Here is a 12,530-nt window from a genome sequence, read left to right on the forward strand (position 1 = left end):
TTGAATTTATAATTTTAGATGATTTATATTTATCTAGTGACACTTTTTGTGATTTTTTAATATATTTTTATTCATTAAAACTATATTTATCTATTAAAAATTGAGATACATCACAATAATTGTTTATCAGCATGCTAATGAGCAAAAGAGTCAAATTTTCAGTGATTTTTTAAGTACAAAATTTATCAGAAATTATATTTAATCATAAATAAAATTTTACTAATAAACACACCAATGAACTATAATTTAAATGGTAGAACATTGGACAACATTCTGCCAAGATCGTGGGTTCAATTCCTCGCACAAGCATTCTTTCTCCAATTATCAAAAAAAAAAAAATCAATAAATAGAACTCATTTATTATATATCAATAATTTCGAAGTATTTTCAAAATCTCTATAAAGCAGTAAAAACAAAAACAAAATGAATTCCTTTAATTTCCTTATGTAAAAATTTTTCATGTTTTTCAAATAAATTAAATGATCAACAAATACAATTAAAAAATGGCAAATGAAAGCACTAAACCACCTATGTTTCCTGTGTTTGTTAACTGATGAGCAAATTCACCAATTTCATGCTTTTAAATAGCAATTTGTCCCCTCTAACTTGTAAGCAATGAACAATTAACATATAAATTAATTTTGTGAGCAAATTAGTCACATATTATGAGCAATTAGTCTCATTTCGGCAGTTTGCACCCTAAATTTGTAAGTTATTTGTCCCTTAATTGGCAATTTGCCCTATCAAATTTTAAGCAAATTTTTTAATATGGGGTTAATTGCCTATAATCAGCAAGTTCATAATTAATTTGCCCACAAAATTAATTTATATATTAATTACTCATTAGAGGTGTAAATTGCTACATAAATCCAATTTCATGTAGCAACTAACCTATTGCCTTATGTAAAAGTACTAACAGCACAGATAATAATATAAACTTTAAGACAATAAAATAAAGGTCTTAAAGAACCAAACAATTTCAACCAGTGCTTCTATCAGTTCTACTCAAACTTTTAAATGTTTATCAATTATAGTTTGATTTGAACATTTTATTTTAACTGAATACATAAAACGTAATTTTACTCATCAGACGGTTGGTGGCCGATCAAAGATGACTCGACCCAACTGAATAAAAAAAAGTTAACACAAAGAAATAAAAATCATTTTAATGATTTTTACATGAGCAAACTCAATTAATTCAATTGAGCAGACTAGGACTACAATAAAAAAATAAATTAAATCAAGCTATAATTAAAAAAATTAGCTAGAACTAATAAAAGCAGCAAACATTTAAACTATTTGGATTGTTAGGTTTATAATAAATTAAATGATTGAACTTTTATAAGATAATTGAATATTGATCGATTAGATCATAGCAACTTTTATGATACATCATTAGTCAATTAGGAGATGCATCACAATCTATAAACAATTGATCAATAAGCTAAGCCCTCCTGATGGGCATGCCAAGCCACAACATGTTTGTATGGTAAGAAACCTCCAAAAATGTCAAGAGAACTGCCTACAGTAACATCAACCCGTCCTTTTCCGGCTGTCTTTATCCGCTCTAAATCATCCATTACAGTCACCCCACCAGCATATGTCACCGGTATCTGCCACCCGATTCACAATGCATCAACACCCATATTCATTAACACAACCTATAAATAGGACTGGATGGTTCTTCATATATTGGCAGTAGGGGTGCGTAAAAACCAAACTAAACTGGACAATTGAACCGAACTAATAAATTTGGTTCGGTTTGTTTTCACAATATAAAAGAACTTTGATTTTTTTGAGTTCGGTTTGAATTTTGGTATAAAAAAGTTTTCAGCAAAATTTTAGTCAAACCACGGTTTGGTGAGATCTAAAAAAATTTCATATTATTTTCATTTTGGTTCGGTTCAGTTTTGAGAAAAAGCAAATATTTAATTGGTTCAATTTGGTTTGAACCGAATGCACCAGCCTAATTAACAGTATCTTACAACACCGATCTAAGAGGCAAATTTATTAGATATGGAACTCACCGGAGAGTGCATGCCAAGCAATGCCACCAGCTGTTCATCAATTCCCAGCCTGCAAAAACAAGCAGTTAATTACAAATTTAATTATATACGTTTCAGGTTGTATTTTTGTATTATGCCTATGATTATGAAGAAGAAAGGCATCACTGTTCCTTGTTAGACTTTTTCAATTATACCAAAGATTAAATGCTTACTTTTTCCCTTCAACATCAACACCATGAACTAGAAACTCGTCTGCATACTTGGCTAGAAACTCTAATACTTCCTCGTCAAGATATACATCACTGAACTTCTGCCACCTATCTGTTACAATTGCATATCTACCTTCCTGTATGCCAGGATCACCAGCCAAAATATTGCCATACAAATTGAAACAGAAATCAATTTTCAAATTTGTCAAAAGATAAGCACGGACTCTGATTTAAATATCTATTTGTTTCATGATTTATCATTTAGTCTTTTGAACTTGTCAATTTTAATCAATCAGACCAAAAGAATCAAATTTGTAAACAGTAAACACAGATAAGGGACAAATTGATAATTGTTTTTGGATTGGTTGATTAAAATTAAAAAGTTCAGGGGACTAATTGACTTAAAAAATTATTTTAGTGTTAACTGTATATCACGTGCAAATTCAGGAGAAAAATTGAAACTTAAGTCCACCAAAGCTGAGTCATGTATTTATAAGCTACAACACTTCACATATGCCAATTCATCCTCTATTTTAAAAGGGGTAATGTCATAAAAATTGAAATTTAAGTCCACCAAAGCTCTTCAGTCATGTTTTTTTTAAGCCACAACACTTCACATATGCCAATTCATCCTCCATTTTAAAATACTGCATTTCAAGAATAGTCTTATAAGTAATTTACCAAAATGTAAAAGACCAGCCAGTACAAAAGGGAAAAACAGTGGAAAGGTTCAGAGCTTATTCCTTATCCTCCATTTCCAATTGAATATCACTTTATATTCCACAGAAATCATCCAACATTAGGGTAAAATGAAACTAATGATTGGATATACCTTCTTTCTGCAGCTAAGGTCCAGCACGAGCCTCTGCTTTCCAACAACATTGACAAGATCCTTTAGTCTTGCTAGGTCCATTTGGCCATTGTTAAACACATACTGCAAGCGAAACAATAACTTTAATGAGCAAGACGAGGTTATGTAAAAGAAATCAAGCTCTTTCCGAGATAATTCTGTAGAGGATAACTTTAAATCCATCCACTATCCAACAATCACAAGATAACAAGACCGATAATCTATTATAGAACTTTTTCCTCATACAAATAGCAGTATTGACAAAACAACTGAAGTTTGAATATAAACAGAAGTGCTATTATTTAAGGAAATAAATGCGCGCACAGAGAAATAATTCAATGTACTTACTGAAGTAACAATAACATGGCTAGCTCCTTCTTCTATGTAACTTAAGCTATTGTCTGCGTTGATACCACCTCCAACTTGCAAGCCACCTAGATTATGCAAATCCTCGTAGTAAGTTAAGCAGAAGATAAATTAATAAGTTTCAAGTTTTAAATTTCAATCAACCATAAAGAATAGATTGGGAAAACAAAATTGTTTTATTATAAGCCTGAATTCCTTTCAAATCTCAGTTTAACTAATAACACGAAACTCAGACTTGGATTTCATAAGGTAAAATAAAAGCTAAATCATCTCTAAAAACTATTTCTATAACTTCAAATCTTAACTCAAAGAAGCATGATAAATAATGAAAAAGCAAACATAAGCATTCATTTTCAAGAATGTATCACAAAATAAACAAATCGCTACAAGCAGAAAGCACATCAATACCTACCGGGATAAGCGTGCAGTGCTTCAAGGGCTGCAGCTCTGCTTAAAGGATCAGCTCCAAGCATGATTACATGACCGCCCAAAAGTCCATCGTCTTTGTACAGATTCGCAAACTCAGCTGCCGACTTATCAGATTCAAAGTTCGTGACAAGGCTTGACCCATCTTCCTCCTTTGAATCCTTAAGAGTAGACCCAACAATTTGTTTCACTTTTCCCTAATAACATATCACACACAACAACCATGAATCCCAAATCAAAGGTTTTTACTTTATCCAGCCTCATCAAGCATAGCAGCAATTCATAAAATCAGTAAAAAAAAAGGACCCAAATTCCAATGGACTACACATAAATTTAAAAGCTTTTTCAGTTAAAAGTAGAGATGAAAAACCTTGTGTATATCGATGCAAGGGCGAAAACGAACAGCACAGTTTATAGACAACCGAGAAGATCCTGCAAAAGAAAAAAAAAGGCCACCGCTTCTCATTTCGAAACCAGAAAAAGGCCACAAATTTGCAAAGGGAAGTAGAAGAGAACATACTTGAGACGAGAGAAGGCACAAATTTGCATTCATTTCGAAACCCAGGAATTGTTAAAGACCAGAGATTTCTTTCAATTGAAACAAGGCCACCGCTTCTCATTCTTGCTTATTTCCCACTAACAATGGCCTTTCTAGTACATTTTTTTACTGGGTAGTCTAGGGTTTCAAAGAAAATAGAAAAAAAAGTTGTGTTTTAGAGTTGTTTAATGAGTTATTTAAAAGGCCCTCTTACCCGCCAAAACTAACTGTAAATAACTATGCAAAACCTGCAATTGAAATGGAACACACAGTTGAGAGAATTGGCGAACAAATCCCACTTCACCAATGCAATTTCTGTCTACCTTCAAATGCTACGCTCTGGTTATTCTCCAAATGCATTTACTTTCCCATTTGCACTTAAATCCTGTGCCGCCCTTTATCTCCCATTCACCGGAAAACAACTCCACGGTCATGTTTTAAAAACTGGGTGTTTGTTGGAACCTTTTATTCAGACGTCTTTGATTTCTATGTATGGGAAATGCGGTTTTATTGAATATGCGCGTAAGGTGTTCGATGAAAATCCTCAATCAAGTAGATTAACTGTTTGTTACAATTCTTTGATATCTGGGTATGGGATGAATCTTATAGTTAAGGATGCGATGGTTCTGTTTAATGAAATGAGAGATTTGGGCGTTGAAATAAATGGGGTTACAATGCTGGGATTGATTCCGTTATGCGGTGCTCAAGGGAAGTTGGGGCTAGGGATGTCTGCTCATGGTTTGTGTGTGAAATTTGGGTTGGATATGGATGTTTCTATAGCGAATTGTTTGCTTACGATGTATGCAAAATGTGGGGAAGTTGGTTTTGCGAGAAAGTTGTTCGATGGTACGCCGAGAAAAGGGCTCGTTGCTTGGAATGCTATGATAAATGGGTATGCGCAAAATGGTCTTGCTACTGATGTCTTGGGACTTTATAAGGAGATGGAATTGTGTGGGGTTTCCCCAGATGCAGTAACATTTGCTGGAGTACTCTCGTCTTGTGCTCATCTCGGTGCACAAAGTGTTGGCAGGGACATAGAGCAGAGGATGCATACTTGTGGATTTGCGTCCAATCCGTTTTTGAATAATGCTTTGGTTAATCTTTTTGCTAGGTGTGGTAATTTGAGAAGAGCTAGGGACATTTTTGATGGCATTGCTGTAAAGAGTGTAGTTTCATGGACAGCAATGATAGGTGGGTATGGGATGCATGGAGAAGGGGAGAATGCAGTTAAGCTTTTTGACACCATGATCAGGACCGGCATTAGACCTGATGGAACAGCATTTGTAAGTGTTTTATCAGCTTGTAGCCATGCAGGATTGGTCGATAAGGGGTCCGATTATTTCGAGCTAATGCAGAGTAAGTACGGATTGCAGCCTGGTCTAGAGCATTATTCTTGCATGGTAGACCTTTTAGGCCGAGCCGGTAGGTTGCACGAGGCACAAGAGCTCATCAAATCTATGAAAGTAAAACCTGATAGTGCAGTGTGGGGGGCACTCTTAGGTGCCTGCAAGATTCATAAAAATTTAGAGCTAGCAGAGCTTGCTTTTGAACGTGTGATTCAGCTCGACTCTACAAATATAGGTTACTATGTGTTATTGTCTAATATATATACTGAAGCAGGAAATCTAGAAGGGATGTCAAAAGTTAGAGTGATGATGAGGGAGAGAAAGCTGAAAAAGGAACCAGGCTTTAGTTACATTGAAGTTAACGGTAGAGTGAACCTCTTCTTTGCTGGAGATAAAATTCATCCTCAAACCAAGGAAATATATGAGAAGTTGAAGGAGTTAGAAAATTCAGTAGATGGATTTAACAAGAATGAACAAGAAATAAAAAATGCAGAAGCTGTAAATGGTATGGGTGTGCATAGTGAAAAATTGGCTATTGCGTTTGGGATCTTGAACATTGCAGAAGGGTCAGATATTGTTGTCATTAAGAATCTCAGGATATGTGGAGACTGCCACTTATTTATAAAGTTGGTTAGCAAAATTGTGAATCATAAATTTGTTGTTAGAGATGCGACGCGATTTCACCATTTCAGGAATGGACTATGTTCTTGTAAAGACTATTGGTAATACAATTTAGGCTGTTATGTTTGAGCGGAGCAATATCATATTGGTTAGAATGGGCTGTAGAGAAACAACAGAATGCTTAGACAAAGTCCTAATATATTTCAAAAGCCAACAGATAAGGAAACAACAAAAATATTATGCAGCTTAACTGAAAAGAGCAAGAGCTCTATAGTTTTTAACAATAGAATGCTTAGACAATCAATTCACAGATACAAATCATATTTAATGGTTCTATTCGATGTGCGACGACATAATCTTTAGGAACACTGAAATATCTTCAACTTTTATGCAATAAAATAATAACAATAGTAATGAAATAGCTGACAGATCTTTCATTAATAAACTTATAAATGGTAGTCCTCCTGGACTAAACTGCTTAAATGAATTGAAGATATATTAAATTTAATTTTCTTTATAAGGCAATGACTCGATCCAAGTACAATTTGTGAGTTCTTCAACATCAACTGGAACTTTACTTGAATAACTATTTGAAGTACTGGATTGGTATTTTCTACTAGCGAGAGAATAGAAAATACATGTATCTTCTAGTACTTGCGGAAAATAAACCTTGCCACCTTCAACTCCCGTAGGAGCACTTCTGATAAACGATGATCCATAACTGACATATACCAGTTTGTTATCTATGTCAGACACCTTCTGCCATTTTTTTGTAGATATATTTAGCTCCCGAATCAGAATTTTGTCTCGGCGATCAAATTCAAATATACCTAATAGTTTTTCATCATTAATGACCAAAAAACTTCTGTAAACGGAATCAACTTTCTTATGGAGAAAAGGCTTCCCGATGAAAGAGAATTTTCTGCTCTTGAAATCAAATACTATAAGATGACCATTTAATCCCAAAATATAACACTTGTTCTCATGTATGACAGGATGAGAGTGTGAAGCCAGTTTGTCTTTTAATTCATGAGGATATAAATTGGATTCCCAGTGATAAGGCCCACAAATAAAATATACAGTCCAAGATTGACCAGGAACAAATAAGAAGAGGTCCAAAGAACTAATTCCAACAATGTAGCAATCATCGGAATTTGTTGGAGGGGATGAAAAACACATTTTGGTGAATTGGCAAGGATCAATCTTGGGCATAAAGTTATCGGGGATTTCGATTTTGCGTCTTGTGAAGGGATTGAAGAAAAAGTGACTATAACATGTTCGAGATAAAAGAAGCCAGCCGAATTTAGAGAAACGAATATGTGTATTTAATAATTCTGGAAACTCCAAGCAGAAAGTATGACCATAGAAAGGATGGACGAACCTACATGTCTGATCTTTGAGCGATAGAAGATAAGGATAGCGGGGATCGTAGGGTGGGTAACGAACAATGGACCGAACTATGCTCCTCCATGGCTTGCAGGTCTTCCAAATAGCAAAAACTGCATCCCCATCCGTGTCGTTAAAATACTTCAAAATTTCGCTCATTACGCCGGAATCGAGTGCACACCATGAACTTCTTTCGAGATCATTAGCTGTTGTCATCTCCTCAACTGTGAAAAAGAATTTTAATTTTATTTTATTGAAGACGCGCAGCTGAGAGTTTTATAGACACAAGGGACAGTTTCCTAATTGAACATGTATTATTATTTAGGAAGAAAATCTAGCGGAATAGGACTTCTTATTTACTTCTTATTCCGTTTTCAAAAAACAAGTCCTATTTTATATAGAACCTGATTTCCTCTCTATATATACAGGTTCACAATTTACATAAAATTAAAGCAGATGGGTGATCCATGGCTTGCTAATTTTCTACTAGATGATGAAGTCGTTTCTCTATTCAGCCTATCCAAGGGTAAATATGAGAAATATACAATCCCCGGTACTCATAATAAACTAATATTAGCTTGTTCCTGGGGATGGTTGATACTCAAAGATGCACACGATTGTTCTTATTCTCTCTTGAATCCCATCTCCATGGAGAAAATTGAACTCCCGTTTTTGTTAGAATTCGAATTCCAAGTTTATCCCGAGGATCCTGATTCCGAAAACTTTTGCCTTTTAACAGCCTCCCCTAAACATCCCAATTGCTTTATTTTATTTGTTGACAATGAATATAGAGTTGCTCGGTTTAGTCGACTCGCTAATGCAAAACTCATCACACAGTTCTCAATCCCGTCATTGAGTTGTCCGACAATTTTTCAAGAGAAGTTATGTTTTAAATCAACTAGACCTTATGATCCCCTGGATTTCGAAGATCAAGAACCGTACTCCGGGCGATATAAAGATCTTTTGGCCATGGATTTCAAAGATGAAGAACTGAAATTCATGCCTATAGCTTCATTCGATACGCATTTGAAACGCATATATCCCGGCACATTCTGTTCCTTCTTTTGGTTCATTGGCCATGGCGATGATCTCTACTTTGTAGACCAAAATAATTTTGAATCCAGCCAAAAAGAAGTATGTGGATTCACCGTTTATCAACTTGATGTGGCAACGAAAACATGGGTCGAGTTGAAGAACATTGGCGATCGCGCATTCTTTCTTTCTGGTTGCCTTTCTAAAGGAATGTGTTGCAGCCTTGAGGAATCATCAGGAGTTAAACAGAATGCTATCTATTTTTTGCAGGAGGATGATAATTTTGTGCATGTTTTTAACTTGAAAAATAATAGTTTCTCGCTGGTTTCACCCTTTCCTGCTTCTATGAGTCATAAAGATATGCTACTTGATTGGGTGTAAACAATTTTTAATGTTATATGCAAAGTAATTTTTTTTTCTTAAATGTAATTTTAAAATAATTTGAATATTGAATTCTATTCAGTTATATCAAAGATTAAATAGCTTACTTTTTTCCCTTATAACATCAATTTGGTGCAATTGAATATCACTCTATATACCATTAAAATCATCCAACATTAGCATAGGTCCATGCAACTGCTAAGACTGCTTGGATGCCAATTTTAGTGACGATTTCAAATCAATACTAAATGCTTCACTTGAACTAATGCATATACATAACTTTCAGAACCAAGAATCTACACAAGATGTGTCTAGCAAACAATTGAAGTAGAACAGCAAACTAACCTCAGGTTCCCATGCATATTCCTCATGAATTTCAACGAACTTGGAACACCATGGCAGTTTATCCGATCTCTTGCCAATGTTATCCTTCCATTTTCTATCGACGCCATAGACCAATACGTTGTCGACGTCCCTAATCTTACATAACTTAATAAGATTATGGGTAAGTGGTGTTGAGTTCATATTTCTCTTGTTTTTTGGCGGTGGATGGCTCGTTAAAGCTGCGTGAATGGATTTGAAGGTAGATTCGTTACTTTTTTTTTGTGTGAAAGACACTTTAAATTTTGGATTTAATTAGAATTTGAACTACTTTTATTATCTGCTGCAGTTTAGTTTCCTTATTGAGAATGAATGCAAGGTGTTTGATGTTTTGTCACCTTTTTTGTAGCAGAGATAGGCCTATTTTTGGGTTGCTTCAGGTCGTTCTACTTGGAGCGTCATTGAAGCGGAAGTTGCCGATAAAAAAAGGATTGCTAAAGCTGCTGCTTTGTATGCTCAAATGAAGGATATTAGCTTGTATCCTAATGCACACCTGTTCAACTTAATGCTCCGTAGTTATTTGTGCTTAGGGAGACCTTAAAATGGTTAAAATGTTGCTGCAAAAAATTATTAAGGTAGGGGCTCAAGTATAAATTTGATACACCATGCTTATATTTTTGTAATAATGTTTAGTATGTAATTGTTTTTTAGTATACCCATGCACATACTTGTTACGTAAAGTATAAAATAAGTTTAGCTTTGCATTTTGGATGGTAATAAATTAATGAATTGTAATTATTTTATAAGGTTTTGTTTTAACTTTTAAGTGCTTCCTTTAGTTAATAGATCCAAATTCTGGAGATAATACATTATTCAAAACCAATATAACACATATCTACTCAAAGTCCAACAGATAAGGAAACAACAAAAAAATTATGCAGCTTAACTGAAAAGTGCAAGCTCTATAGTTTTTAACGAATAGAATGCTTAGACAATCAATTCACAGATAAAAATCATATTTAATGGTTCTACTCGATGTGGGACGACATAATCTTTAGGAACACAGAAATATCTTCAACGTTTATGCAATAAAATTATAACAATAGTAATGAAATAGCTGACAGTTCTTTCATTAATAAACTTATATAATGGTAGTCCTCCTGGACTAAACTGCTTGAATGAATTGAAGATATATTAAATTTAATTTTCTTTAAAAGGCAATGATTCGATCCAAGTACAATTTGTGAGTTCTTCAACATCAACTGGAATTTTACTTGAATAACTATTTGAACTCGATTGGTATTTTCTACTAGTAAGAGAATAGAAAATACATTTATCTTCTAGTACTTGCGGAAAATAAACCTTGCCACCTTCAACTCCTGTAGGAGCACTTTGGACAAACGATGATCCATAACTGACATATACCAGTTTGTTATCTATGCCAGACACCTTCTGCCATTTTGTCGATCTTTTTGTTGATATATTTAGCTCCCGAATCAGAATTTTATTTCGGCGATCAAATTCAAATATACCTAATAGTTTTTCATCATTAATGACCAAAAAACTTCTGTAAACGGAATCAACTTTCTTTTGGAGAAAAGGCCTCCAGATCAAACTGAATTTTCTCCTCTTGAAATCAAATACTACAAGATGACCATTTAATCCCAAAATATAACACTTGTTCTTATGTATGACAGGATGAGAGTGTGAAGCTAGACCATGGTCTTTTAATTCCTGAGGATATAAATTGGATTCCCAATAAGCAGGCCAACCAAAAAAATATACTGTCCAAGATTGACCAGGAACAAATAAGAAGAGGTTCAAAGAACTAATTCCAACAATGTAGCAATCATCGGAATTTGTTGGAGGGGATGAAAAACACATTTTGGTGAATTGGCAAGAATCAATCTTGGGCATAAAGTTATCGGGGATTTCGATTTTGTGTCTTGTGAAGGGATTGAAGAAAAAGTGACTATAACATGTTCGAGATAGAAGAAGCCAGCCGAATTTAGAGAAACGAATATGTGTATTTAATAATTCTGGAAACTCCAAGCAGAAAGTATGACCATAGAAAGGATGGACGAACATACATGTCTGGTCTTTGAGCGATAGAAGATAAGGATAGCAGGGATCGCAGGGTGGGTAACGAAAATTGGAGACTGTGCTCCTCCACGGCTTGCAGGTATTCCAAATAGCAAATACCGCATCCCGAAAATACTTCAAAATTTCGCCCATTACGCCTGGACCGAGTGCACACCATGAACTTCTTTCGAGATCATTCGCTGTTGTCATCTCCTCAACTATGAAAAAGAATATTTATTTTATGGAAGATGCAGCTTGGAGGTTTTATAGACGCAAGAGACAGTTTCCTAATTGAACATGTATTATTATTTAAGAAGAAAATCTAACGGAATAGAATCTCTCTTTTACTTCTTATTCCGTTTTCAAAAAACAAGTCCTATTCTATTTAGAACCTGATTTCCCTCTCTATATATATACAGATAAAATTACAAGTTCACAATTTACATATAGATGGGTGATCCATGGCTTGTTAATTTTCTACTAGATGAAGAAGTCGTTTCTTTATTCAGCCTCTCCAAAGATAAATATGAGAAATATACCATCCCTGGTACTCGTAATAAACTAATATTAGCTTGTTCCTGGGGATGGCTGATACTCAAAGATGCACAAGATTGCTCTTATTCTCTCTTGAATCCCATCTCCATGGAGAAAATTGAACTCCCATTTTTGTTAGAATTCGAATTCCAAGTTTATCCTGAGGATTCTGTTTCCAAAAACTTTTGCCTTTTAACAGCCTCCCCTGAACATCCCAATTGCTTTATTTTATTTGTTGACAATGAATATAGAGTTGCTCGGTTTAGTCGACTCGCTAATGCAAAACTCATCACACAGTTCTCAATCCCGTCATTGAGTTGTCCGACAATTTTTCAAGAGAAGTTATGTTTTAAATCAACTAGACCTTATGATCCCCTGGATTTCGAAGATCAAGAACCGTACTCCGGGCGATATAAAGATCTTTTGGCCATG

The 12,530-nt window shown here is 34.6% G+C and overlaps 4 protein-coding genes across 4 annotated transcripts; 1 reads left to right on the forward strand and 3 right to left on the reverse strand.

The window, feature by feature from the left end:
* Positions 1 to 1,312: 1,312 nt before the first annotated feature.
* LOC126677199 (1-(5-phosphoribosyl)-5-[(5-phosphoribosylamino)methylideneamino] imidazole-4-carboxamide isomerase, chloroplastic) lies at positions 1,313 to 4,499 on the reverse strand. Its single transcript, XM_050371704.2, has 8 exons — positions 4,378 to 4,499; positions 4,228 to 4,289; positions 3,844 to 4,054; positions 3,414 to 3,499; positions 3,048 to 3,149; positions 2,219 to 2,352; positions 2,028 to 2,076; positions 1,313 to 1,613 (listed from the first exon to the last, which is right to left on the reverse strand). Exons 1-8 carry the CDS (start codon positions 4,475 to 4,477, stop codon positions 1,437 to 1,439), a joined length of 921 nt encoding a protein of 306 aa, XP_050227661.1. The 5' UTR covers positions 4,478 to 4,499; the 3' UTR covers positions 1,313 to 1,436.
* Positions 4,500 to 4,634: 135 nt separating this feature from the next.
* LOC126677193 (putative pentatricopeptide repeat-containing protein At3g11460, mitochondrial) lies at positions 4,635 to 6,488 on the forward strand. The gene has a single exon (XM_050371699.1). It carries the CDS (start codon positions 4,635 to 4,637, stop codon positions 6,465 to 6,467), a length of 1,833 nt encoding a protein of 610 aa, XP_050227656.1. The 3' UTR covers positions 6,468 to 6,488.
* Positions 6,489 to 6,866: 378 nt separating this feature from the next.
* Positions 6,867 to 7,964, reverse strand: LOC126678429 (F-box protein At4g00893-like). The gene has a single exon (XM_050373326.1). The coding sequence runs from the start codon at positions 7,962 to 7,964 to the stop codon at positions 6,867 to 6,869; it is 1,098 nt and encodes a 365-aa protein (XP_050229283.1).
* Positions 7,965 to 10,682: 2,718 nt separating this feature from the next.
* LOC126678430 (F-box protein At4g00893-like) lies at positions 10,683 to 11,774 on the reverse strand. The gene has a single exon (XM_050373327.1). The coding sequence runs from the start codon at positions 11,772 to 11,774 to the stop codon at positions 10,683 to 10,685; it is 1,092 nt and encodes a 363-aa protein (XP_050229284.1).
* Positions 11,775 to 12,530: the final 756 nt, after the last annotated feature.

This window comes from Mercurialis annua, linkage group LG4 (assembly GCF_937616625.2).
Source record: "Mercurialis annua linkage group LG4, ddMerAnnu1.2, whole genome shotgun sequence".
Taxonomy (NCBI): Eukaryota; Viridiplantae; Streptophyta; class Magnoliopsida; order Malpighiales; family Euphorbiaceae; genus Mercurialis; species Mercurialis annua.

Excerpts from the sequence above, each read along its gene's own strand:
- LOC126677199 (XM_050371704.2), bottom strand. The coding sequence starts at position 4,477 with ATGAGAAGCGGTGGCCTTGTTTCAATTGAAAGAAATCTCTGGTCTTTA. Across the intron at positions 3,150-3,413 it reads GCCATGTTATTGTTACTTCA|TATGTGTTTAACAATGGCCA; the intron begins GTAAGTACATTG and ends TTTCGCTTGCAG. Across the intron at positions 1,614-2,027 it reads TGCTTGGCATGCACTCTCCG|ATACCGGTGACATATGCTGG; the intron begins GTGAGTTCCATA and ends ATCGGGTGGCAG.
- LOC126677193 (XM_050371699.1), top strand. The coding sequence starts at position 4,635 with ATGCAAAACCTGCAATTGAAATGGAACACACAGTTGAGAGAATTGGCG.
- LOC126678429 (XM_050373326.1), bottom strand. The coding sequence starts at position 7,964 with ATGACAACAGCTAATGATCTCGAAAGAAGTTCATGGTGTGCACTCGAT.
- LOC126678430 (XM_050373327.1), bottom strand. The coding sequence starts at position 11,774 with ATGACAACAGCGAATGATCTCGAAAGAAGTTCATGGTGTGCACTCGGT.